General features: G+C 39.1%; 1 protein-coding gene across 2 annotated transcripts in view; it reads left to right on the plus strand.

Annotated features, from left to right (window-relative positions):
* The window catches only part of LOC124621986 (katanin p60 ATPase-containing subunit A-like 2), a 193,512-nt gene that overhangs the window by 93,438 nt on the left and 72,735 nt on the right, over nucleotides 1–27,339 (plus strand). For both annotated transcript variants that reach the window (XM_047147527.1, XM_047147526.1), the window contains exon 3: nucleotides 19,309–19,379. In XM_047147527.1, the coding sequence (XP_047003483.1) occupies nucleotides 19,309–19,379 (71 nt within the window). The remainder of the gene's footprint in view (nucleotides 1–19,308; nucleotides 19,380–27,339) is intronic.

The raw sequence follows: 27,339 nt of genomic DNA on the forward strand, positions 1-27,339 counted from the left end.
CATTGAACGGTTTGCACGCTGACACTTGTTGATGGCTCAGCATTGAAATCTGCAGCAATTTGCAGAAAGATTGCACTTCTGTCACATTGAATGATTCTCTTCAGTGGTTGTTGGCCATATTCTTGCAGGATCCTTCTCCAGCTGCAGCGAAGTCAAAGAGCTGATGTTTTACCAGATTCCTGATATTCACAGTACACTCATGAAATGATTGTAGGGGAAAATCCCCACTTGAATGCTACCTCGGAAGTGCTGTTTCCCATTGCTTATATACTGGCTGTAACATCACATTCAGACTCACTCAATTCTTGATAACCTGCCATTGAAGCAGCAGTAATCATTCTAGCAACTGCACCAGGTACTTGTCTTATATACCATAGGTGTTGCCAACTGCAGCACTGTATTCCACCTGTCTGTGTATTTATTTATTTATTCTCCATGGACAAATACAAGGATTTGTTTTGGATAGTTTACATATAGATCATTTCCCCTCACAATATTGTGAGAAACAATTATATACAATATGCCTGCATATAAAAATTATGTTGCCTTTTTTTTCATACATGTAAATACTATTTATACAAATGAATGTATTCTACTCCTCTGAGAGGAATTCCTCAATACTATAAAAACACTTATTGCTGAGGAACTTCTTCAAGGCAATTTCAAAGCAGCTTCCACTTAAGCTTTATAATTTTTTGTGAAGTTTGTTATAAAATTTGATCCCCATGTAATAGGGGCTCTTGTCTGCACTTTTTGTATTATTTCTTTCCAGGTGATAATCATTGTCCCCACTAGTATTGTACATGCACATTTCTCTATTTAGATGATTGTAGTGCTAGTATTTTAGCACCAGCTGAACAATTTTATAAATATATAGTGATGGGAGTGTTAGTAGTTTCACAATTTTGAAAATTGCTTCTATCTAAGCTTACACATGATCCTAACTGCCTTTTTTTGAAGAATGAATACCCTAATTACACGCTTGGCAATAGAACATCCCCATACTTCAGTTCCATATGTGAGGTATGGATACACTAAAGCATTGTAGATTATACTCATTTGCTCATATTTAAGAAATTGTGACAGTGTCCGCATTGCATAAATTGATTTGCTTAGTTTTTGGCATAAGAAATCGACATGATGCTCCCAAGAGGGATGCTGGTCTAACATTACACCAAGGAAGGAAGTTTTATCTTTCAATTTTATTTCTGAACCATTATTGACACAGCACTTCATTGCATTTCATCTTGTTTGTGGTGTACTTGAAATTCCATTATATTTGTTTTATTGATGTTTAAACTTAAGTGATTGTTTTGGAAGTAATTCTTCAATCCAAATAAGACACCAGAACAATTTTGAGCCAAATCATTCTCAGTGGTTCACCAGTTAACAATGGTTGTGTCATCTGCATAGTAAAGTTGCTTGCTGTTGTATTCTGTTGGCAGATCATTAACATATAGCATGAACAATGAAGGACCCAGAACTGACCTTTGGGGTGCACCATGCTTTACTATAGCTGTACTGGAGCTGTACTTCTTAATAACATTGCCCACTTTGTGTGTGACTTGTGTGACCTGATATCTGTCTTATAGGTATGACTGTATGAGACTTTTGGATATTCCTCTGATACCATAAGTTTCCAGTTTCTCAAGTAGCAGCTCATGAGATACTGTGCCAAATGCATGTGATAAATCTAGGAACAAACATGCCACCCTTTCTTTTTCATCTAATTTCATAAGTACTGTATGTACTACATCACATATGGGAGATAACATTGAATAGCCTTTCCTAAAACCATGTTGGGTTTCTCGTAGCACTTTTTCTTTGACAAGAAAGTTTTCTGACTGTAGTGAAATTATCTTTTCTAATACTTTGCTTAGGATTGGAATTAAGCTAATGGGTCAGTAGGTTTTGACTTTGTCGATACTACCTTTTTTGTGAAATGCCTTGACTATTGTATATTTTAATTCAGATGGAAACACGCCTTTATTCAAACTTTCATTGAAGAGGTGGACCAGAACATATCTCTGTATTTGAATACACATGTCTTCACCAGTTACTTTGGTGCTTCACTGTAGTTGCCAATTGTTTGTCCCTAGTGTGTATTATTATCTCACCCTCTGTGAACTTTGAGGACGTTGCCCAAGTACAGGGGACTGATGAAGAACTGCACAGCTTCTGTGATGACACCTGCAGCAACTTGCAACTGGAGCTGGTGCCTGTCCCTGGCTCTACATGGAAGATTGGGTGTGACATTTCAGCCAGAATGTAACAACCATTTCAGTGCAGCACCTTTGACCATGTCCACATGCTGTCACAACCCAGTACAAACACCATATCGATGGTCGTGGCTGCGTATTTCGTCTGGCTCGGGCTTTGAAAGGATTGTCGTGAGTGGGCACACACTTGCATGGCATGTCAGCATGCCAAAGTCAGGAGGCATACCCGTGGGCACCTACCGAGCGAGGTGGCGCAGTGGTTAGCACACTGGACTCGCATTCGGGAGGACGACGGTTCAATCCAGTCTCCGGCCATCCTGTTTTAGGTTTCCCGTGATTTCCCTAAATCGCTTCAGGCAAATGCCGGGATGGTTCCTTTGAAAGGGCACGGCCGATTTCCTTCCCTATCCTTCCCTCACCCGAGCTTGCGCTCCGTCTCTAATGACCTCGTTGTCGACGGGACGTTAAACACTAATCTCCTCCTCCTCCTCCGTGGGCACCTTCCCTGACATGACACACCAATTTGGGCATGTCCATGTGGTCCTTATCAGCCGGCTCCCTCTCTCTCAAGGCAAGCGATATATCCTAACTATGGAGGGCTGCTTCACTCACTCACCAGAGGCAACGCCCTTTGTGGACCCCACTGCCACTGATTTGTGGATGGACTATGTGGAATAGTGATGCAGTCCCAAGGTAATGGCTGCCATAGAGAACAGAAGAAATGCCCCTTGTTCAGGAATTCATGCTCATAATGGTTGTGATATTTGAAATCTCCCAATGAGACAGTGCAATGTTCATTGGCCACTGCATCTCTCTACCTTAGGGGAAACCAAAAGGCCAAGGTTTTGCTGGCTGAGAAGTGACAATGTAGTTGCCATTGCTCTGAAGTGGTGCCACTGTCAGAAAAAAATGGAACCAGCCATTGTGAACATTTTCTTCCGGCTATAGCACACAGGCAGCTCAGGATTCATGGAGCACTGCTTGGCAACAAGACATTCTATGAATTTCAACCAACCAAAGATACTGACACAGACTTCTAACTTGGGGGTTTCCATAATTAGTGGAAATATCTTAATTGAAAGTATACTAAACCTTATAATCATCTTAGTAAAGTCCAAGATCCTGCCACGACCTACTAAAAAAAAAATATATATATAACTGAGAATTGATGATTGTATTGTTGTCATTGTTGTTGTCTTCTGTCTGAAGACTGCTTTGATGCAGATCTCCACACTAGTCTATATATGCAAGCCTCTTCATCTCCATATATCTACACAGTCTAAATCCATTTGAACAAGCTTAATATATTTAAGGCTTGATCTTCCTCTACAATTTTTATTGTCCACACTTTCTTTCATATCCAAATTGATGCGTCCTTAGTGTCTCAGGATGTGTCCTTTTGAATGATCATTTTTTAAGGTTCCATACCTCAAACAGTAAAAAATGGAATCCTTATAAGATCACTTGGTTGTCAGTCTGTCTGTCTCACTGTTAAGGCCCATTTCTTCTCATGAATTGGTAGAGATGTCAAATTGAGATTTATGTCACATACTAACATCTGCTGTCCCTTAGCAAAGTGGAAAATTTAAGCTTCTAAGACAATCAATGTGGCCATTAATACCAGATATTTTCATATTTTCAAACTGACTCCTGAAAACTTATATGGTACTTCGCACTGACCAAAAATCATAAAATTTGGCAAGAAGTGAGGTATCACAGCACAAGTGAAGGAAAAATCCAAAAACTGTTAATTTATAATTATATCACATAATTATTTTCCACAGTGACATCCATCTGTTCAGATTCCACCAATCCTTAGTCCTCACCAACATAATCATGCAAAACCAGATCAGACAGGTATAACCTCCTTGCAATACCTTCTGACTATCCATAAAATTCTTCTGCTATGCAATCCCAAATTCCTGAATCCCACAACATACATTGAAACTCTGGCCCTCTAGGAAAAGAGCAACATGCACAATTCCACCTCAAAAAACTCTCCAACCTACTCACTTCCTATTCTATTGGACTACCATTGTTCACCACCTCTGCAGGAATCTCTAAACCTCCCCCACATCCCCTCATAGCTGACAAACCCTGTCTCACAGATCTACTGCACTTACCCCACCCTCCAAAACTCCCTCTCACCACTACACAGAACCTAAACAGTCCTGAAACCTCCCCCACATCCCCTCATAGCTGACAAACCCTGTCTCAGAGATCTACTGCACTTTCCCCAGCCTCCAAAACTCCCTCTCACCACTACACAGAACCTAAACAGTCCTGAAACACAGTCATGAACCTTTCCTCAAAAAGCCTTAGCCCGCAGAATTATCAGTCCTTTTCAAAGGCCTCACCTTTTGCCAAATCCTCAAATTCTATCATGCAGTACTTGTTAATGACCTTCTCTCCACCTTATGGACTCTACAGTGAAAACACTTTTCTGCCACCAACCCTACCAATCAGACTCCACCAAAGACCAATGTTGAGCCCTGCTTGACTCAGTTCACTTCTTCACCCAACTGTGATCCACCCAGTGGCGGATACAGATAAACCTCAAGGAGGGGGCACTAAAGATATCTTGAGCTACCTTTACTTTTACCATGATAAAAAATAATCAAGTCATATGCAAAGTTTGAGGAAGTTTTATTTAGACTGGTTATACACATATAGAAGACAATCCCATCTTATGATATAAAAAAATTACAATTGTGGTTTGTTTCCTTAAGTCATGAATTCTGTGCACCTATTCTTCCTGGCAAATTGGTCAATTACATCATCAATAGGACAATCAACGTCAGGGTGAGTATTCAACAGAGCTAAGCCATTAAGTTGATCCTCCTTCATTGTCAACCTCAGCCATGTCTTTGTTTGCCGCAATGTTGATAAAACTTCTTTCTACTGTAGCAATAGATGCAGGTAGACAAGCAAATATTTTGTACAGTGTGTGCAAAGTAGGATAGTCAGATCTAGGACAAACAGACAATGCATGCACAACAGAATCACTATCATTAACGGCGTTTCTGCTCGTTTGCTTGTATTGGAGAATCTCTCCAATTAAAATACGATGACGCAGATGCGCGTGCTACATATGCAAGTACAACTACTCAATAACTGGATTCAGTCAAGTTGACTGATGAAAGAAACGAATGAATAGCATGTGGGCTGACCGGTGGTGGTGACTTGGATGAAATGCATTTGGCACTGCAAGGGGGGGGGGGGGGGGGGGGGAGGGCTGGATCCACCCCCACTGCCCCCAAATCACCCCCTGTTAACTTTTGAGAATTTCTTAACCTTGAATCTTGCCTCACCATCATTCCCAAAATCCCTCAACATGCAAACTAACCATACATCTGCAGAAATATCTGCAATCCACCATCTAAAAACTGATCCTAACATTATAATCATACCTGTTGACAAAGGCTCCACCACTGTTGTTTTGAACATAATGGTTACTTCACAGAAGGACTCTACCAGTTGTTAGATTCATCAGGCACAAACCTTGCCATAATGATCCCGTTCTAGAAATCCAGCAAGATCTCCAGTCTCTCCTCAGATCCTAGGCCCATCCCAGAACCTCTCCCCAGAGTCCGTCTCTCTCCTCACCCCTGCCATTCCCCACACTCCTACTTTCTACACACTTCATAAAGTCCATAAACCCAACCACACAATACACCCCATTGTGGTTGGTTACTGTGCCTTCAGTGAGAGAATCTCTGCTCTCGTAGATCAGCACCTTCAGCCCATTACCCACAACCTACCCACCTGCATAAAGATATCAACCATTTTCTCCACCAACTCTCCACAGTTCCTGTCCCTTTAGCACATGGTGCCCTGCTCATGACTATTGATACCACTTGCCTTTACTCTTAACATCCCTAACACCCATAGCCTTACCACTATTGAACACTACCTTTTCCAATGCCCAATAGATTCCAAACCAATCATCTCCTTCCTAATTGCCATGACCAACTGTATTATCACCCACAATTACTTGTCCTTTGAAGGCAAACCTGGGTAAAGCCTTGGGCATCCATATGGCACCACCATATGACATCCTATTCATGGGCCATCTAGAGAAATCCTTCCTAAACGCCCAGAATCCCAAACCCATCACCTAGTTCAGATTCACTGATGTCATCTTTGTGATCTGGATTGAGGATGAGGACACCCTATCCAGATTTCTCCAGAACCACAACACCTTCTCCCCCACTCACTTCACCTGGTCCTATTCAACCCATTAAGGCACCTTCATCGATGTTCACCTCCACCTCACAGATGGGCATATCAGTACCTCTGTCCATATCAAATGTACCAGCCACCAGAATTACCTCCATTTTGACAGCTGCCACCCATTCCATACCAAGAAGTGCTTCCATACAGCCTAGCCACCTATGGCCACCACATCTGTAATGGTGTGTGGTCACCCTCAAAATACACCTAGGTTCTCACTGAGGCCATTACAGATCATAATTACCCTCCCATTAGAGTTGCCATAATCCAAGGACGAAAATCAAGGACAAAATTTGGTGTTTATGAAGATGTGGTTAAAACATGGACCAATATGTTGTGCACGTGACCATTGGTTTGCATTTCAGTTGAATCTTCATTATTACTTTACAGTGGTAATTATGAAGATGTGGTTGAAACCTGGAATCACACAATGTCCTTTCACGTTTCTGCAGGTCAGCCAAATCTTCATAATTAGCATGATTCAAACAGTAATTCTGTCAGCAAAGAAGTTGTAATTAATGAGGAAAATTAATCCAAGCATTAATGGTGTCTATAAAGGAGTGGTCAATGATGAAGAGAATTAATTGCAATTGACATTAAATAACTTTTTAATTAAAGCACTGAACACAACTTATTAACATGTACACAATCATGCTGCTATAATTGATATATATCTTTCACTTTATGCTTTAAACCAGTCATATTTCTCTGAGTCCTGGACAGAAGAAAGAAACTCGCTCCGATTCTGAATCAGTCTATGAAAATCTGTGCAATTTGTGTTCTTCATGTTATATTGGATTTGGATCATCGCATTGACTGATGTTAAATCTTTCTTCTGTCCATTGTGCATTCACTAGGGAAAACACTCTCTCAACATAGGCATTATGCCCTGGAATGGAGAAATAGTACTGCACAATAGCAAACAGTTCTGAATACTGCTCTTTAGAAATGCATCAATACATTCTTCTCGAAAATGTACTTTTCATTTCGACATTTTAAATTTCAAATTCTGTGCAATATCAACACCAGAAATACACTTCACACAGCTGAATGTTAACTTTACATGACCAAAGAATATCAGATACCAACAGCAGAGACATTGTAAACCAACAGCGGAAAACTGAAACAATCTAAAAGAATCGATTGTAGCACTGCTTCCACAGTCTGTTCTGAAAATAGCTGAGCGATTCTGAAGTGACATGGAATATCAGCACAAGCTTCAACTGCTATCGTCAAGTTTGCAGGAATTATGAAACACGTGATCAGTGACCAGTGGCAAAACTTGCGTAAATTTTTTTTTTACTTACTAGCCACTTTTTTTGCAGACATTTTCCTCTTCATCAAAGACACCCATCTTCGAGCATAATATTGTGGACTGTCCGCAAAATCCGCGATGTATGGCAACCCTACCTCCCATCCTTGTACAAAAACAGATATCCTGTGCCTTATCTTTCCAGTACCCAACACCTCCCAAAGCTCCACTGTCCAACAACAGAGGGGCATTCCTCTCATGACTCAGTACCATCCAGGGCTGGAGCAACTGAATTATATTTGCTGCCAGGTTTTTGACTACCTCTCATTGTGCCCTGAAATGAGAAATGTCTACTGTCCTTCCCACTCCTCCCACAGTGGTATTCTTCCACCCACCAAACTTACACAATATCCTTGTCCACCCCTACACAACCCCTGCTCCCAGCCCCTTGCCTCATGGCTAATATTCTTTTAATAGACATAGATGAAAGACCTGTCCCATAGATCCTCCTACCACCACCTACTCCAGTCCTGTCACAAACATCACCCATCCCATCAAAGGCAGGGCTACCTACAAAACCAGTCATGTGATCTACAAGCTAAGCTGCAACCACTGTGCTGCATTCTACATGGGCATGACAACCAACAGGCTGTCTGTCCACATGAATAGCCACCGACAAACTGTGGCCAAGAAACAATAGGTTCCTTGTTACTGGGCATGCCACCCAACACGATGTCCTTCATTTCAGTGACTACTTCACAGCCTGTGCTGTCTGGATCCTTCCCATCAACACCAACTTTTCTCAATTTCACAGGTGGGAACTCTCCCTGTAATATGTGTCCTACATTCCTGTAACCCTCCTGGTGGCAAGCTTTCATTAGTCATTGACCTTACTCATCTAGCCCCTTCCCTGTTCCCATTCCAGCACTACAACACTTTCATCCCACCAATGCACTAAGTCTTTTTACTTCTCTCCTTTTCTGCAACTCCCAGCCCCCCTCTCTCCCCTGCACCCCATCTAATCTCCCAACTGCACCTAGCTGCCCCACTCTCCATCTCGTCCCTGCATGCTCCCAGCAGCACTTTACCATTCCCGGCCGCCACCCTGCTATTCCTCCCCCTCCCCATCCCAGCTTCCTCCTCATCCCCACCCAGTTACCTCTCCAATAATGTGCCGCTGCTCACAGTCAGACTCAAGCTGCTGGAGTCTGTGGTCATGTATATATGTGTGTGTGTGTGTGTGTGTGTGTGTGTTTTGTCTACCTTTGACAAAGGCCTTGTTGGCTGAAAGATAACTTTGTGACAGTATTTTTGTTGTACCTCTCTGCAACTCAGCACCTCCACTATATGGTGACTAGCAATTACCTTTTTCATTATATTTTTAAATTCTTTTTTTGTCTTTGTTGTCTGTTAGTCTGTCTGTCGATCTGTTAAGACCCTTTCATCTCAGAAATGAATAGAGTTATCAAATTGAAATTCATGTCATATACTAGAGTTTTGGACATGTCCAATAGAACAGATACCATCTTCATATAAATAAGGCTTACTGGCCAATGACGTTCTTCGGTGCAGATGCACTCACAGTGCCTGAACTCTTATGGGAATCGGTAGATTGACTGCTGCGAGTAATGAGTATAGTAGGCAGGGGCACTACAAATGTAGTGTGTGGGTAGTAAGTTGGGAATGTGGTCTCACGGGGAGTGTGTCAAAGATGTCCCTGCAGTCGCACTATCCTCTGTGTCCTCGATGGCTCATTCGGATAGAGCATCTGCCATCCAAGCAGGAGATCCTGGGTTTGAGTCCTGTTCGGGGCACATATTTTCAACTGTCCTCGTTGATATCTATCAATGCCTGTAAGCAGCTAGTGGTCTTGATTTCATTGTAATTACATTCTTTGAGAGCTTCAAGATCACCAATGGTATCTGTTCTTTCGGACATCAATGGTATCTGTTCTTTTGGACATGTCCGAAAGAACAGATACCATCTTCATATGGATTAGATCTTGGTCCAAGGGATCACAGGATCAGATTTTGGTAAAAAAGGATTTTTCAGCCTTCATTTTAACCCAGTCTTCACATTTCAACAACGCTAGGAGTTGCTAGAAGCAACACATCATTTGGAATCCATGCTAAACTGTAGGGCACTTTTCCCCAGTTGGATAGCTGTGATAAAAAGACTTGCACCAGGCCATGGAACCACACAAAATTATTATCCTTATCTACATACACAATTAAGTTGGTATGGAAACCTCAGAGCATTCAGTTTTGATAAATCATGTTGCACCAGAAATTTCTTTTTTGCCCAATTCCTTTCAATGCTTCCCCATTAGTTATTTGATATACTCCTTTCAGAATCACCTAGTCTCCTCCTGACTCAGTTGTTTATTATCCATATTTTATTCCCGGGATTGGACTGACTCCTTACCCTCTCCCTTAAAACCCACTTCCTTTCGTCTTTCCCTCTCCTTCCCTCTTTCCTGATGAGGCAACAGTTTGTTGCGAAAGCTTGAATTTTGTGTGTATGTATGTGTCTGTTTGTGTTTCTATCGACCATATATATATATAACGAAAGCGCTGGCAGGTCGATAGACACACAAACAAACACAAATATACACACAAAATTCAAGCTTTCGCAACAAACTGTTGCCTCATCCGGAATGTGGAATGTTTCCCTCTAACGAAAGTGCTGGCAGGTCGATAGACACACAAACAAACACAAACATACACACGAAATTCAAGCTTTCGCAACAAACTGTTGCCTCATCAGGAAAGAGGGAAGGAGAGGGAAAGACGAAAGGATGTGGGTTTTAAGGGAGAGGGTAAGGAGTCATTCCAATCCCGGTAGCAGAAAGACTTACCTTAGGGGGAAAAAAGGACACGTATACACTCGCACACACACACATATCCATCCGCACATACACAGACACAAGCAGACATTTGGCCTTTACAAATGTCTACTTGTGTCTGTGTATGTGCGGATGGATATGTGTGTGTGTGCGAGTGTATACGTGTCCTTTTTTCCCCCTAAGGTAAGTCTTTCCACTCCCGGGATTGGAATGACTCCTTACCCTCTCCCTTAAAACCCACATCCTTTCGTCTTTCCCTCTCCTTCCCTCTTTCCTGATGGGGCAACAGTTTGTTGCGAAAGCTTGAATTTTGTGTGTATGTTTGTGTTTGTTTGTGTGTCTATCGACCTGCCAGCACTTTCGTTCGGTAAGTCACATCATCTGTGTTTTTAGATATATTTTTCCCACGTGGAATGTTTCCATCTATTATATTCAATTTTATATAGATGATGTGACTTACCAAATGAAAGTGCTGGCAGGTCGACAGACACACAAACAAACACAAACATACACACAAAATTCAAGCTTTCGCAACAAACTGTTGCCTCATCAGGAATCCTTTCGTCTTTCCCTCTCCTTCCCTCTTTCCTGATGGGGCAACAGTTTGTTGCAAAAGCTTGAATTTTGTGTGTATGTTTATGTTTGTTTGTGTGTCTGTCGACCTGCCAGCACTTTCATTTGGTAAGTCACATCATCTTTGTTTTTAAATATATTTTTCCTACGTGGAATGTTTCCCTCTACCAATGTTTATTTTTGAGAATGTTTTCCTGTTATTGTCAGTCTGCTGTTTGTACCCCCTCTACTTATGCCATTATCAATTACTTTGCTGCTCAAATAGGAAAACTCATATACTACTTCTGGTGTCTTGTTTCATAACATAATTCCCTCAACACCACCTGTTTACAACCCATTGCCCTTGTTTTCTTTTTGTTGACATTAATCTTAAAATTTATTTGCTATCCATTCCATTCAGATGATCTACTTTTTTTTATCACATCTGACATAATACCAATGTTGTCCTCAAACTTCAAAAGCTTTAGTTTTTTCTCCCTGAACTTCAGTTCCAAATTTCTCCTTGGTTTCCATTACTGCTTGCATGATATACAGACTGAATACAATTTCTGATAAGCTATAGCCTTGTGTTGCTCCTTTCTCAATCACTGCTTCCATTTCATGTCCTTCGGCTTTTATAACTGCAATGTGGTTTTTGATCAAGTCATTGTTAATCTTTTGCTCTCAGTATTTTATTCCTGATATCTCCAGAATTTTAAAGAGTGTAGTCCAACTGATACTGTCAAAAGACTTCTCAATCTAAAACTGCTATAAATGTATGTTTGCATTTATTCAGCCTATCCCTAAGATAAGTCGTAGGGTCAATATTTCCTCCTGTGTTCCTTTGTTTTTCTGAAACCCAAAATGATCTTCTACAATGTCAGTTTCTACCATTGCTTCCATTCTTCTGTTAATAATTTGTTCTAGTATTTTGCAGCTATGACTTATTAAACTGATAGTTTGGTAATATTCACACATAGCAGCACCTGCATTCATTGCAATCATTCCAAATCCAGAGAACATCAGTACTGAGGTACGAGGATATTTCACCAGTCTCATATTATCTTGCACACCAAGGGGAATAGTTTTGTCATTACTGGCTCCCCCAAGGATCCCAATAATTCAGAAGGAATTTTGTCTGTTGCAGGAGTCTTATTTTGACTTACGTCTTTCAGTGCTATTCCCTCTCACCTTTCTATAATATTGCCTATAAGTTCCTTCTGCTTGTATAATCCTTCTATATATTCCTTCCATCTTTTAGCCTACCCAGTTTTGCTTAGTACTAAATTGTCAACTGAGCTCTTAATATTCATGCAACTGCTATTCTTTTCATCAAAAGAATGTGATGCCAGGCATCTGAAAATGTTAGAATGGAATAGAAAGTGCCTATACAAGCAACTGGTTACAACTAATTTGCTATAAATTACCTCCAGTTTGAACAGCTGCAGTGTCTATTGTCTACAATGGATATGAAATATTTATTAATGTTAACATGAAAATATCTGAAAATATGTCTTGGGCGGGGCACAATGCAGCACTTTGCTCTCTCTTTCTCTCTCTCTCAGATTTCTTCCATGGGCTGGACTAAAACCGATCACGGGCTGGATATGGCCCGCAGGCTGCCGCTTGGCCACCTGCAACCTGTATCAACCTGTTATGATCCCAGCAGCAAATTTCTGAATTTGTCCAGTGTCTGTCTTCAGGCTTACATTATAAGGACTACAAAGACTGTATCAGTGTTTCAGAATTGGTCATACTAGAGATTTGTATGTGATCTCCTTTACAGGTGAATCCACCACACTTTCACAGAACCCTTTCAATGAATCAAAGTCTTCCATTCATTTTCCATAATTCTCATTTTTTGTAATCATTCCATTTAATATTCCTTGTTAATGTCATCCTTAAATACTTCTGTAATGTCAGACAATGGAAACTGCAGGTTGGAATATCAACTGTACTAAGAAAAGGGTGGACTACTACTCATTGTACAGATGACCATTGAGTTCCAGACAGGCACAACAAAAAGACTATTACACATTATAGCTTTCAGCCAAAGTCTTATTCAGCAAAGAACACACACACATTTACACAAGCAAGCATACCTCATACACCCATGGCCACTGCAACCAGCAGTTCTGACTGGAATGTGGCAGTCACTTGAACTGCGTGGAGGAGAGGGGAGGAGGGAGAGGAGGCGAGAATTTTTTTACATAGGGATTCCAGTATATCATTTGTGACAGAAAATATAGATTCAGATGTGGTCATACCTTTTTAGATATCAAACTATCACTGACTGTTGACATTTTTGAGGTATCTCACAGTTCTGGAATGCAGTATTTTCTTGAGGACTTTTGTGAATGTGGTCAAATGAGAGGTGGGATGATAGTTTGTGACTTGTGTTGTAACTTCCTTTATACAGCAAGTTCCATACTATCAGTGAAGCCATCCAGGTACATAGAAACCTTAAACATGTGGGCCAGAACTTCACATGATTGAGCTGAGCAGGCTTTCAGAGGTTTGCTGGAAATATTATCTACACCTGCTGATTCTCTGTTTTTGAAGGAGGCAATGGTTTTCTTTACCTCATTTCTGGTTATGAGAAATGTGCTTATCTCACTTATGAGGTTGGGAAGGTGGTGTTACAGAATTTCCATGACGCTCATAAGGAGCCATTGCAGCCTGTTTACTAAGCAGCACTTAAGAAATGGTCATTGAAAGTTTATGCAGTTATCTCTAGGTTGCTTGTATGTTAATTGTAAACATTTAAGAAATTGTTTCCAGAATGAGATTTCCACTCTGCAGTGGAGTGTGCGCTGATATGAAACTTCCTGGCAGATTAAAACTGTGTGCCCGACCGAGACTCGAACTCGGGACCTTTGCCTTTCGTGGGCAAGCGCTCTACCATCTGAGCTACCGAAGCACAACTCATGCCCGGTCTCACAGTTTACTTCTGCCAGTATCTCGTCTCCTACCTTCCAAAGGCTAAGGTCCCGAGTTCGAGTCTCCGTCGGGTACACAATTTTAATCTGACAGGAAGTTTCATATCAGCGCACAGTCCGCTGCAGAGTGGAAATCTCATTCTGGAAACATCCCCCAGGCTGTGGCTAAGCCATGTCTCCGCAGTATCCTTTCTTTCAGGAGTGCTAGTTCTGCAAGGTTTGCAGGAGAGCTTCTGTAAAGTTTGGAAGGTAGGAGATGAGATACTGGCAGAAGTAAAGCTGTGAGACCGGGCATGAGTCATGCTTTGGTAGCTCAGATGGTAGAACACTTGCCCGTGAAAGCCAAAGGTCCCGAGTTCGAGTCTCGGTCGGGCACACAGTTTTAATCTGCCAGGAAGTTTCATTTAAGAATTTGTCTTTGTGTTTTCTAAATAGGGGTTGAGAGTGAACTCTTGGTCCAGCCCCACATATTTCTCTTATGACCTATTTTTCCTTCAATATGTTGGGTATATGTGTCGAGTGCACACATTGCAGCAGTGTGAGACTGGAACATTCCAAACTGTCAGTCTTAAATATTCTGAAGTAACTGAAATTCTCAGTTTCCACATTATGTATGTTACCCTTCATAATATTTTGAAGATATGAATAATGTTTTTCTCCCCTGGCCATCTTGGAATCAATATGGAATCCTAAAAGCTTACTTTCTATGTTATTAAGTAGTCTGAAAAGAAGAGGATGAATCTTTCAGGGTTACACAGAAGTCTGTTAGAGGAGAAACCTTTCAATGGAGCATATAGTGATTTGTTGCAATATTGATGCGTTTTGGCTAGTTCAATTACTGTTGTGTCATGTGCACAGCAGACCATAGATTGGGGAATGTGATGTTGCTAATCACTGATAGCAATAATGAAAAGAAAAGGTCAAGGAACTGATCTCTTTGGTGTCCCTGTCTCAACAATTTTCATCAGTGAAAGTCTGTTTCTCATTGAGACATATTGCTTGCTGTTATTTAAGTATGAAGCAACTACTTTGATTGCTGTATTATGTACCCCATATAATTTAAGTTTCTGAAGCAATATTTCATAAAGAATGCAATCAAAGGCTTTACTTAAGTCACATAAAATAAGTGAGACCATATTCTTAATTTAAAAACAGTGATTATCTGGTATACAATGTTAAGAGCTGCTGATGTGGCATTTTCCCTCAAATTGGCTGTCTGTAAGGAGGTTATTTTCTTCAAAATAATCAAGTGGTTGATTATATATAAGAATTTCAAATATATTAGAAATTATAGAAGCTTCTGAGATAGATCAGTAATTCTGAGGGAGGTTTTTGTTTCCTTTTCTAAAAACTGGAATAACTTTTGAAATTTTTAATGATTCAGGGAAAATTCCAAACTGAAGTCATTTGTTAAAAATATATGCTAAATGTTCACAGATCAAATGAACAGCTTTCTTGGAAATGTAACTGAGCAGCCAGTAATTATTCATAGTTTTAAAGCTGGAGAACTTTTTTACTGCTATTATGATCAGTTAATGTGATTACTGAGGTGGCATTTTCCCCCAAATTGGCTGTCTGTAAGGAGGTTATTGTCTTCAAAATAATTAAGTAGTTGATTATATATAAGAATTTTAAATATCTTGGATATTATAGAAACTACTGAGATAGATCAGTAATTCTGAGGGAGTTTTTTGTCCCCTTTTCTAAAAATCAGAATAACTTTTGAAATTTTTAATGATTCAGGGATTATTCCAAACTGAAGTCATTTCTTAAAAATATATGATAAATGTTCACAAATCAAATGAATAGCTTTCTTGAAAATGTAGCTGAGCAGCCAGTAATTATTCATAGTTTTAAAGCTGGAGAACTTTTTTACTGCTATTACGATCAGTTAATGAGATAATTTTCTATTGAAAAGACTGGTTACTGGCAGTGGTATGTCAAATAGTTCACTTGCAGACATGTCAGCAAAGTTGATTCTGTTTCCAGTTTCTTTCACTAAAGACACAAAGAACTTATTTGATTGGTCTGGTTCAAGTGACACTTCTAGTATGTGGGTAAGAGAGTTTCTTGTCTGACAATCTGTCATGCCACTTTTCACTTGTTTGGAGCAGTTTCTGTAACCATTTAAAGCTTACCTTTTTTCCTTGAGGGAGCTTAGTTTTATATAAAAAAAATATATTTCAGATATGTTCTGTAATCCACATCTGCTTGTAAAGTGTGTATCTTACAGTCATTTTTCTGTGCACTTCACAATGACAACATTTGTTCCCTAATGCTTTCAAGTTACCCAGTATACCAGTTTGACAACTTTGCTTTATGCTTACCTTTGAAATTACTCTTTCTTAGAGACGAACAAATGTATCACACATCAATATATTTGCAAAAGAATCTATCAGACATAGTTTCAACATTACTTTGTCTAATGTGTGGTTCATACAAAAAAAATCCCATTTTATATAATGTAGTGTATCAGCAGACAAATTTACAAACTCATCTTTCTGACCTCTCAACTGAGTCACTACATTTTCTTCTTGTGTGGTTTTATTAGTGAGACATGACCTTTGTTATAGAGTGTGAGGAGTAATGGTTCATGGTCATAGAAACATCCCTCCCAATGCCTAATGGTAAAAATCTCATCAGAGAAGTTAACAATAACATTATTTCACCAGACTTCTTTATCAGTAGGACTCTTGTTTGTACTGAATAAATTTAATGACTTTAAGATATTGAGAAAAGATGTTGATTCTGCTTGTCAGAATTCGATATTTCAATATCGAAGTTAGTGCAGTTGGTACAGTTTTCTTTTTTCTTTAGTACTTTTTTCACAACACATTCAAAATTTTTGAAGAATAATAGCATATAGAATGGATCTCGACTTACTCTGCTACAAGAAGATAAAAATTTATTGTGACCATTCATGTGGTCAGTTGCATTTTCTGACTGCTTGCTGCTGCTGTTGCAGATGATAATTTTTCTTTGTCTCTTCTGGGTCTGATGTTCATTCTCTGAATACTTTCTGGTGTTGCTATTGCTGATTTTTATGTGGAGCTTTTGGATCTTATGTTGCGTACTGCTGTTATTGATGATGATGATTTTGTAAGACTCACTTGTTCATTGGTTGGCGAATCTTATATACCGTACTTCCTTGCTTGTTGGTTCTCTGTCAGGAGGTATCCTCTTGATGGTGTTGACATTAATTGATTGTTGCCATTTGTAATACTTGGTTCAGTATACATTGCCTTTGTTTTCATCAGTGTTTTATCTCACTTCTTTTTCTTGTTATTCAGTAAATAATCAGCAACTGGTTACACACTGTTCTGCATGTGCCTGTAGTTTTTAGTTTCCCTACAGCAGTGATAATTTTCTTTGCCATTAACTGTTTCCTAGGTAGTTAAGACATAGTCCATGTCTCATGTGATACCTTTATCCCAAGCAGATTATACCTACAATTTGTACATTCTTAAAATTCCTGCACTCATTTTTGATTTGCAAGTTTGTTCTGCAGATACCGGTGTTAACACATGACCAGCCACTAAATCCAAGTGTTGCAGGATGTTTACAATTATTACATTTGTGTGTGCTATGTTTTCAATACAGTAGCAGTAACTGCTGTCTGTGATTGGTTTCTGCATAATTAACTGGAACCCACTATTAACAAAATAAAATCATTCAAAACTAAACTGTTGACTTCTGAAGATTTTTGTCATCTTCAGTATTTCAGCTGACATGTTGCCTGGCTTAATAAAGCTAAATACATTTACATTAAAGTTGATTTTGGTGATACCATGTCTGTGATTGTCACTCAGAATTGTTACTGTCCCTTCTTCTCACATTTTTTCTGTATTTTTTGCTGCACATTTCATTGCCACTTTACTGTTTTGTTCTTTACATACAGATCTTTTTGTTATGTTAGTGTAGTTTTTGGCCCTTTTTTCTCCTTATACATGTCCAAATGTCAAACTTATTTCTCACTGGCACCACATAATGCACTTAAGTCCTTATGTTCTTGGATTTAAGTGAAACATCTCTTTGGTTTAAAATCTTGCTCTGTCCACATTAACAATTGTTTGAGTTCAGTGATGTATCTGTTATCTTCATTTGAATCCATTTGTAGTTATTCTTGGTTGTCACTCTTAAAATTCACACTATTATTTTTCAGGTCAATGTGTTTGTCAGTCAGCATTGTGATGCTCTCATCTATGCAGTCTTTCTTCACAAGTCTTTGGCCTATATGAGGATCACATTTTGTACATACCCATATTTTCTGTTTCCTCTTAGCATTCACACAACTATAATGATTTCTCACATCTCTAAAATGCACAAAATCCTTCACAGATGGGTTTCTTGCTTTCTTTTTAAAAAAATCATGTCTAGGTCAGGTTGGTGTACACTCAAACTCACTGATGCAGTTTTCTTCTTTTGCTGTACTTATTTCAGTCACTTTTGATATTATATAAGACAAGATGCACATATTATCATAGTAATTTGCAGCTTAGGCCCTCTTCCATTATGCTAACTGTTAAATTTGCAGAGTTCTTGACTTGCTATGTATTCTTGTGTTGTCATTCTTCACTGTTCATGTTATCTGTGAAGACAAAGTCAGACTAATGGCAATGCACACAGTGGAATCTAAGCAATCATTCTTTCCTCACTCCATACGCAAATGGAACATGAAGAAACACAAATATGTCATGCAATGGGAAGCACTCTTGTTGTTCTGAGTGCAGATATGGGTTTTTACGAAGATAATGCTTCAGCTGGTTAAGGCCAGTAATTTTGATTCTAGCATCAGCATGTTGTTTTTGTATATGTAATTGTTTTGTATGAATCTTCAAAAGATTAAGACAATTTTTACTATTAATTAATGAATTCAAAAGTAATTAAGACAATTGTTTGCCGTACAGACATGTTCAGATATAATTTGCACTGTGTCTGATAAAGTGGGTTTTGGTTTCTCATTAGTATGCTTCAGCCATTATGTAGATTTTGTTTAAAACTTCAGAGTCATTTGAGCAAAAACAAAAATAGACACATTGCTGATCCTTGAGGAACTCCTTTCTGAGTTTGGCTTAATTCTTGTGGTGAACTTTGTTTTCTGACACTTTAGTTTCTGTTATGAATATAATATGTGCAGAAGGAGCCAGAGGGATGCAGTCCTTTATGGAATCTGCAGAGTAGGCCTATGTTGTGTGCATAAAAAAATCATTGGTCATATGATTTATAAACGCAAATGCATGAAATTTTAAAAATACATTTTTTTTATAGGAAGAGAAAAAGACCTTACAAAGGAAAAGAAACATATTGCATCTGATTCATCAACATCTTAAGGATGAAGGGTAAGAATTTATTTATGTCTGTTTCGTTTCTAGCTCTCTTTCTATCATTCTTGTGCATGTACCGACAGGCATTCTGCTCTTCATAATGTCTCATATTCTGAATTTTCTGTGTATCTCAGTCACTTACTTGAACTCATTTCTGACCAGATTATACATTGTAGGTACAATATCTATTATACAGCTTCCTAATTTAATATGATTTTAATTTGTAATTTATAGGTTCACACATTTGTCTCTTAATGATATTCTAATAAATAATATACAGAAAGTTCTGATCTAGAATTATGAATTATTTAGGAATAAAGGAGACAATTCACTGAAAGGCAAAAGTGGTGTGTTGTCGATAGGTACACAAACAAAAGATACAGGGCTTTGCTAGCTTTTGGAATGTTTTCCTTTTTCAAGCTTATAGGAAAAACATGCACATAAACACACACACACACACACACACACACACACACACTCACACACACTCACATGCATGGTCCTGTCTCCCTACATTGTGCTCAGCCAGCTGCCAGCTCTTTCCTGGTCCATGGTGAGTGTACTGGGGTGAGGTGGGGATGCGGGGTGGGATGGCGTGAAGGATGGAGAGAATTGGGAGGCAGGGAGGGGTTGGGGTGAGTGTCTAGCAGCTCATGGGAGAGTGGGGAGCCATCTGTTGGCCAGCTAGAGATGCAGGTAGACCGAGCAGATGGTAGACAGTTGAGCACACAGTTTCACAGACTAGGGCATGAGATAGCAGCACACAACTAGCTGACATGAATTGGAGGGGGGGGGGGGATACTGAAGCAGGGGATGGTGCACACACAAACAAACAAACTCATACACACACACACACACACACACACACACACACACACACACACACACACACACACACACACCCTCTCTCTCTCTCTCTCTCTCTCTCTCTCTCTCTCTCTCTCTCTCTCTATTGTGGGGGGTACCTGCACTTTGCCAGTTTACGCACCTTCCACATCAAAAAATCCCTCCCACACAGCCTGGCCACTCATGGTAAACGCATCTGCAGTGATGAGACATCCCTTGCCCAGAATTCTGAAGGCCTCACAAAGGTCTTCACAGACAGGCAATACTCTTCAGACCTGATCCTCACGTACGTCCCAAGAACCATCGACAAAGAAGCTCCCTCCCCCCTTTCCACACAGTACCATCCACTCGCAAAGTTGTGTTCGACCACCTACCCAACCTCCACAACATCCTAGTCCGGCCCTCTACCACTCCCATCCCCAATTGCCTGCCACAGGGATCACACCTTTTTGGAAGACCCAGATGTAAGACCTACCCAATCTACCCACCCAGCACCTCCAATTATGGTCCTGTCACAGGTTTATCCTACCCCATCAGGAGCCAGGCCACCTGTGAAAGCAGCCATTTTATGTAACCATCTGCTGCAAGCATTGCTCAGCATTTTACATTGATATGACAACCAACCATCTGTCAACTAGAATGAGTGACCACTACCAAACTGTTGCCTGTAACAAAGTGGACCTCCCAGTGGCACAACATGCAGCGAAGCACAACATGCGCTCTTCTACCTGCACCCCTAGCTAACCCACAGATGGCTCCCCACTTATGCACAAGCCACTAGACACTTCCCCTGAACCTCCTCCCTGCCTCCTGTCTGTCTCCATCCCTCACCTCATCCCACACCCTCACCTCACCCTAGTACACTCACCATGGACCAGGAAATAGCTGGCCTTCGACTGAGCACAATGTAGGGAGACAGGTGTGTGTGTGTGTGTGTGTGTGTGTGTTTTTTTTTTCTGTGCACATTTTTCTACAACCTTGAAAAATGAGGTTCATTCTGCAAACTAGAAAAGCTCTGTACCTTTTGTCTGTGTACCTACTGACAATGCAGCGCTTGTGCCTTTGGATGAGTCCTGTCTTTTATTCCTAAATAATTTGATAGAGTAATAAAGCTTGATATGTTGACTGTTGGGGCACATCAGTTAGTGTGGCTGTTTAAAATAGATTTTAGAAAAACTTCACTCTCTGCAGATCTCAATGTTTTCCTTTTTCTCTTTGTTTGTGTTGCTTTTTCTTCATATTTTGTGAAAGGCAGATTTCTTAAAACCATGTTTGTGTGAAAATATGGAAAAATGACAAGAGTTCAAGTCTCAGGAAGATGAGTGTCAGTGTTGTCTTAATCATTTTCCTATTCCCGTTATGACAGTCTGACATGTCCAGTAGACAAAGACATTACATTATCCACTGACAGACTGTATGGATCATGCCCCACCCTTCTTCCTCCTTATGTGGCTCTGAGATGACTGGAACAGCACCACGCTGGAAAAATTGAAAATTGTGATATAGACTAGACAGATGGACAACACACATAAAGTGGGAAATCAGTTTTAAAGAGAAAGACCAGAAAGAAGACAGAGATTATGACAAAGTGAAGGAAGAGTAAAGAAGAAGTAGAAAAAGAAGAAAAGAAAGATTAGTTCTCATGTTAATTCTTTATGACAGTATTCCATTTTGAAATTCACATTGAAGCAATGTCGTATTATACAATACTGTTTTATGAGACAATATTTTTATGCTCATTTTCTAATGCCTATAAACTTTGAAAATGTAAACCAGAAAACAATCAATATTTGCATGTTTACAGTACAGTACCTACCATAATAATAATTTGGTCATTTTCTGTCATTCATTCATTTATTCATCAGGTTCCATTAATCCCATCAAGAAGCAGAGAAACTCAACAGATGTGGAAGTCAACGTATACTTTAACAAAAGAGAAGCAAGAATTTAATCTGTACTCTATATTAACAATAAATGCTTACCATATTGCTTAATATTAGTAGTTGTTCCAACAGCAAAATGTAACCTAGTACATTCAGAGGAAAACTCAACACAGTCAAAGGCTTTGTAAATGTTGCAGAGTATACCAACAGAATAATTTTTCTTGTTTCAACACGTCAGGAACACAACTATTTACATTACCTAACTGCAACTGACTGACCAGCTGTGCTTAGTAGTGACTGATTTCTTAGCAGAGACTAACCAAGAATGATTGATCAACAATGACTGAATGTCTAACTACTGTTCACTAGCTGAGACTTACTGGGGAAGAATCTTCGAAAAGAAGAGTATGTAGTAAAAGTGGAGAATGCAGGCAACAATTAGGACTGTAATCTTAATTATACAGTTCAGGATGACATCAGACACATTGTGATGCACTGCCTCTCACTCAGTCGCAGCATACGTGGCACAGTTTGCATCTGCATGCTTCTGGTAAGAATGACTTTCTCTATATTCCCTTCTCTATATTCCCTTTCCTTTTTTTCAGTAAACTCATCTGAAAGACATTAATGCAGAATAAATGTAGTTACATTTAAAACCATTATTAGCACAACAAAATACTTTGACAACCTCATGGATATCAAAGAAAATGCATTTAGCATATTTGATTAAAACATCAGAAATCTCTTTTATAAAAAGGATGAACCTCTCATACCCACACAGGAGAAGCAAAAGATAGGCAAAATGTTACCAGACCTGTGTATGTAAAAACATGACACAGAAATCATTGAAATTGAATATATTCATGCTGATGGATGCAAACTAATATTGTATTAACCTCAAACCAGTAAGAAGAAAAATGGAGTTCTGTCCCATGACCTACAACTTGGTCAATATTGTCTTCAACAGTCCTCTGAATTCTGTGCTACAATAGTGGGCCAGGAAACACACAAGTTTGTTGTACTGACTGTTTTCAATCCACCAGCAAGAAGTACTTTTAACATTCACAAAGCTGTTGGAGATGGTTTTAATAATGCATATGTAGTAACCGGAGCTTTCAATGTTTATTTTTTGCAAGTTCAGGAAATCCCAGAGTTGTAGGTACTCAGCTTTTGATTATTTGGCCCAATAAATTTCCATATGAGGATAGAAGGACATAGTGCAACAGCCATTTATGATTAAATTTTAGACCAAATACCTTGCAGAACTTTAGCTTTAAAGCCAATAGTCAATGGTTTATTTGACCACGGTGGTCAAATGTTAACAATAAAATTTACTGATGAGTTGTATCACAGAATCATAAGCAATGACTCAGTCACAGTGGTCAGAGAAAAATTAGGGTAGAGCTCTGAGGAGAAATTTATAAAGCAGGTAGTGTAGGAGAAAAATAAAACTCTTTCTTAAACAATTTGTTGCAGAGGTGATCTACACTCAGCTCAAAACTAAGAGAGACTTGTCCCTGTTTATTCAACAAATTGGGATATGTTACAGAATGCTCCTCAGAACAGTGCTAGCTTTCTTTAAGTAAGCAGTCCAATTAAAGTCCAGTTTGTGAAATGTCAGAGTCCAGCCAGTTACTAACAGAGTCCAAGAGGTAAACACTTCTAATCAAAGTCCATAGTGAGCAACAAACCAATACACTGACCAGCGTGCATGTCCGCTGTGTCACTGCTGATGAGAATGGCAGAGATGAAGTTGATTTTGATGCTGCTGCAGAAGGCTGTGGGTGGATGACATAGTATTAATTACGGACACATAATGGGTTCCAATTTTGTTCCACTTTAGTTAATATAAAACTGACCCTGAGTAGCTCTGGAACAGCTTAGATGCAGGATTCTGATAGGTGTAGTTTCATCAGAGGGTGGTCCAGGTGACAACAGCTGTCTGGATAGTCATTCCACAGTGACTGAGAGTAATGTTTGTGCCACGTACTTGGTTTCCATAGTGATGTTGGCCAGTGCCATTACATTTCCTCCACCTCCCTGCAGTGGCCACCTGGGTAGAAAAAGCAGGCAGTGCACAGTCCAAGAGATAAGTTACTGGGATGGCCATCAATTGGTGTCCATAGATATTGTTCCAGAAGATCAGGGCAGGATGAGGTTTCAATGGAAGGTGGAGAATCCGTCATGAGACCAGTTGCTCTAATAGGGGTGGAGAAGTATGCAGCTGCTTGCTAGGATGGCAGACATGAAGTTGAGTTTGATGGTGCCACTAAAGGCCATGGCTGGCAGCCATGGTATACATTATGGGTCTGTGGATGGTTCCATTTCTGTACCATTTTAGTTAGTACAAAAGAGGAGATAAGTGAACCATTTATAATTACCGACCATTTTAATTTCTTCCAATCTCTTAAAAAATGTTTTAGGAAGTGGCCTATGACACAATATTGTCTCATTTAACTGAGCAGAACTTGCGGGCTGCCTCTCAGAATAATAATAGTAATAATAATAATAATAAAGACATCCCAGAGCAAACAAACAAAGAACACTACGCATGAATTAAACAATCAGAGGAAAATGAAATCTTAACACAGCCACCAGAACAATCACAAATAGAACATGAAGTGACACACATGTTAGATATAGAAAAAAAATTTCAGCTGACATATATAGAATACAAAGACACAAATACATACGTTAGACCATTCTTGCATAGACCATCAAATAACCCACAAGTCGAAACAACAATAACAACTATCAACACAATCATACACAAAAAAATAAATGAAAATACAACTATGGAAGAGTTACAACTACTGGTTTATATAGGAGCACTCACTACACTAAATATACACACTAGGCAGAGATCAGAACAAACCAACACACAGAGGCTACAGATCAGAATAGAAAAACTGAGAAAAGACATTGGACAGCTAACACAATTTATAAGAAATGAAATATCAGACAAAAAATGAAAAAGATTAGGTAAATTCTCACAACAAGAAGCAAAAGAGCAGTTAGATGAAAAGAAGCAGAAATTACAAGCATTGGCCAAACGACTTAGAAGATACAAAAAAAGTGAAAATAGAAGGAAACAAAACCAAACATTCAACACAAACCAAAAGAAATTTTATTAGACAATAGATAACACACACATTAAAATAGACAACCCACCAAACATAACAGACATGGAACACTTCTGGAGCAACATATGGTCAAACCCAGTACAACATAACAGGCATGCATGGTGGATACAAGCAGAAACAGACACATACAAGATGATACCACAAATGCCTGAAGTGATAATTTTGCAACATGAAGTCACCTAATTCTATGCACAATTGGAAAGCCCCTGGAAAAGATAAAATAGCAAATTTCTGGCTAAAGAAGTTCACCTCAACACATTCACATCTAACTAAATTATTTAACAGCTACATTGCAGACCCATACACATTCCCTGATACACTTACACATGGAATAACTTATCTGAAACCTAAAGATCAAGCAGACACAGCAAACCCAGCAAAATATCACCCCATAACATGCCTACCAACAATATACAAAATATTAACTTCAGTCATTACACAGAAATTAATGACACATACAACACAGAACAAAATTATAAATCAAGAACAAAAACGCTGTTGCAAAGTAGCACAAGGATGTACAGAGCAACTGATGCAGAGGTGACATATCAAGCTAAAACTAAACAAAGATCGCTACACTATGCATACATTGATTACCGAAAAGCATTTGATAGTGTACCCCACTCATGGTTACTACAAATATTGGAAATATACAAAGTAGATCCTAAATTGATACAGTTCCTAAACATAGTAATGAAAAATTGGAAAACCACAGTTAATATCCAAACAAACTCAAACAATATCACATCACAGCCAATACAGATTAACCGTGGAATATACCAAGGAGACTCATTAAGTCCTTTCTGGTTCTGCCTTGCTCTGAACCCACTATCCAGCATGCTAAATAATACAAATTATGGATATAATATTACTGGAACATACCAACACAAAATCACACATTTGCTATACATGGATGATCTAAAACTACTGGCAGCAACAAATCAACAACTCAACCAATTACTAAAGATAACAGAAGTATTCAGCAATGATATAAATATGGCTTTTGGAACAGACAAATGTAAGAAAAATAGTATAGTCAAGGGAAAACACACTAAACAAGAAGAGTACATATTGGATAACCACAGCGACTGCATAGAAACGATGGAAAAAACAGATGCCTATAAATATCTAGGATACAGACAAAAAATAGGAATAGATAATACAAATATTAAAGAAGAACTAAAAGAAAAATTTAGACAAAGACTAACAAACATACTAACAAACATACTGAAAACAGAATTGGCAAGAAACAAGACAAACGCTATAAATACCTATGCTATACCAATATTGACCTACTCATTTGGAGCAGTGAAATGGAGTAACACAGACCTAGAAGCACTCAATACACTTACACAATCACAATGCCACAAATATAGAATACATCACATACATTCCGCAACAGAAAGATTCACATTAAGCAGAAAGGAAGGAGGAAGGGGATTTATCGACATAAAAAACCTACATTATGGACAGGTAGGCAATTTAAGAAAATTCTTTCTAGAATGAGCAGAAACTAGCAAAATACACAAAGCAGTCACTCATATAAATACATCGGCTACACCATTGCAATTTCATAACCACTTCTACAACCCTTTAGATCACATAACATCAACAGATACGAAGAAAGTAAATTGGAAAAAGAAAACACTACATGGCAAGCACCCATATCATCTAACACAGCCACACATCGATCAAGACGCATCCAACACATGGCTAAGAATAGGCAATATATTCAGTGAGACAGAAGGATTCATGATTGCAATACAGGATCAAACAATAAACACCAGATATTACAGCAAGCATATTATCAAAGATTCCAATACCACAACAGATAAATGCAGACTTTGCAAACAACAAATAGAAACAGTAGATCACATCACAAGCGGATGTACAATACTAGCAAATACAGAATACCCCAGAAGACATGACAATGTAGCAAAAATAATACATCAACAACTTGCCATACAACATAAACTAATAAAACAACACGTTCCCACATACAAGTATGCACCACAAAATGTACTGGAGAATGATGAATACAAATTATACTGGAACAGAACCATTATAACAGATAAAACAACACCACACAAAAAACCTGACATC

This window comes from Schistocerca americana, chromosome 7 (assembly GCF_021461395.2).
Source record: "Schistocerca americana isolate TAMUIC-IGC-003095 chromosome 7, iqSchAmer2.1, whole genome shotgun sequence".
NCBI classification, from domain to species: domain Eukaryota; kingdom Metazoa; phylum Arthropoda; class Insecta; order Orthoptera; family Acrididae; genus Schistocerca; species Schistocerca americana.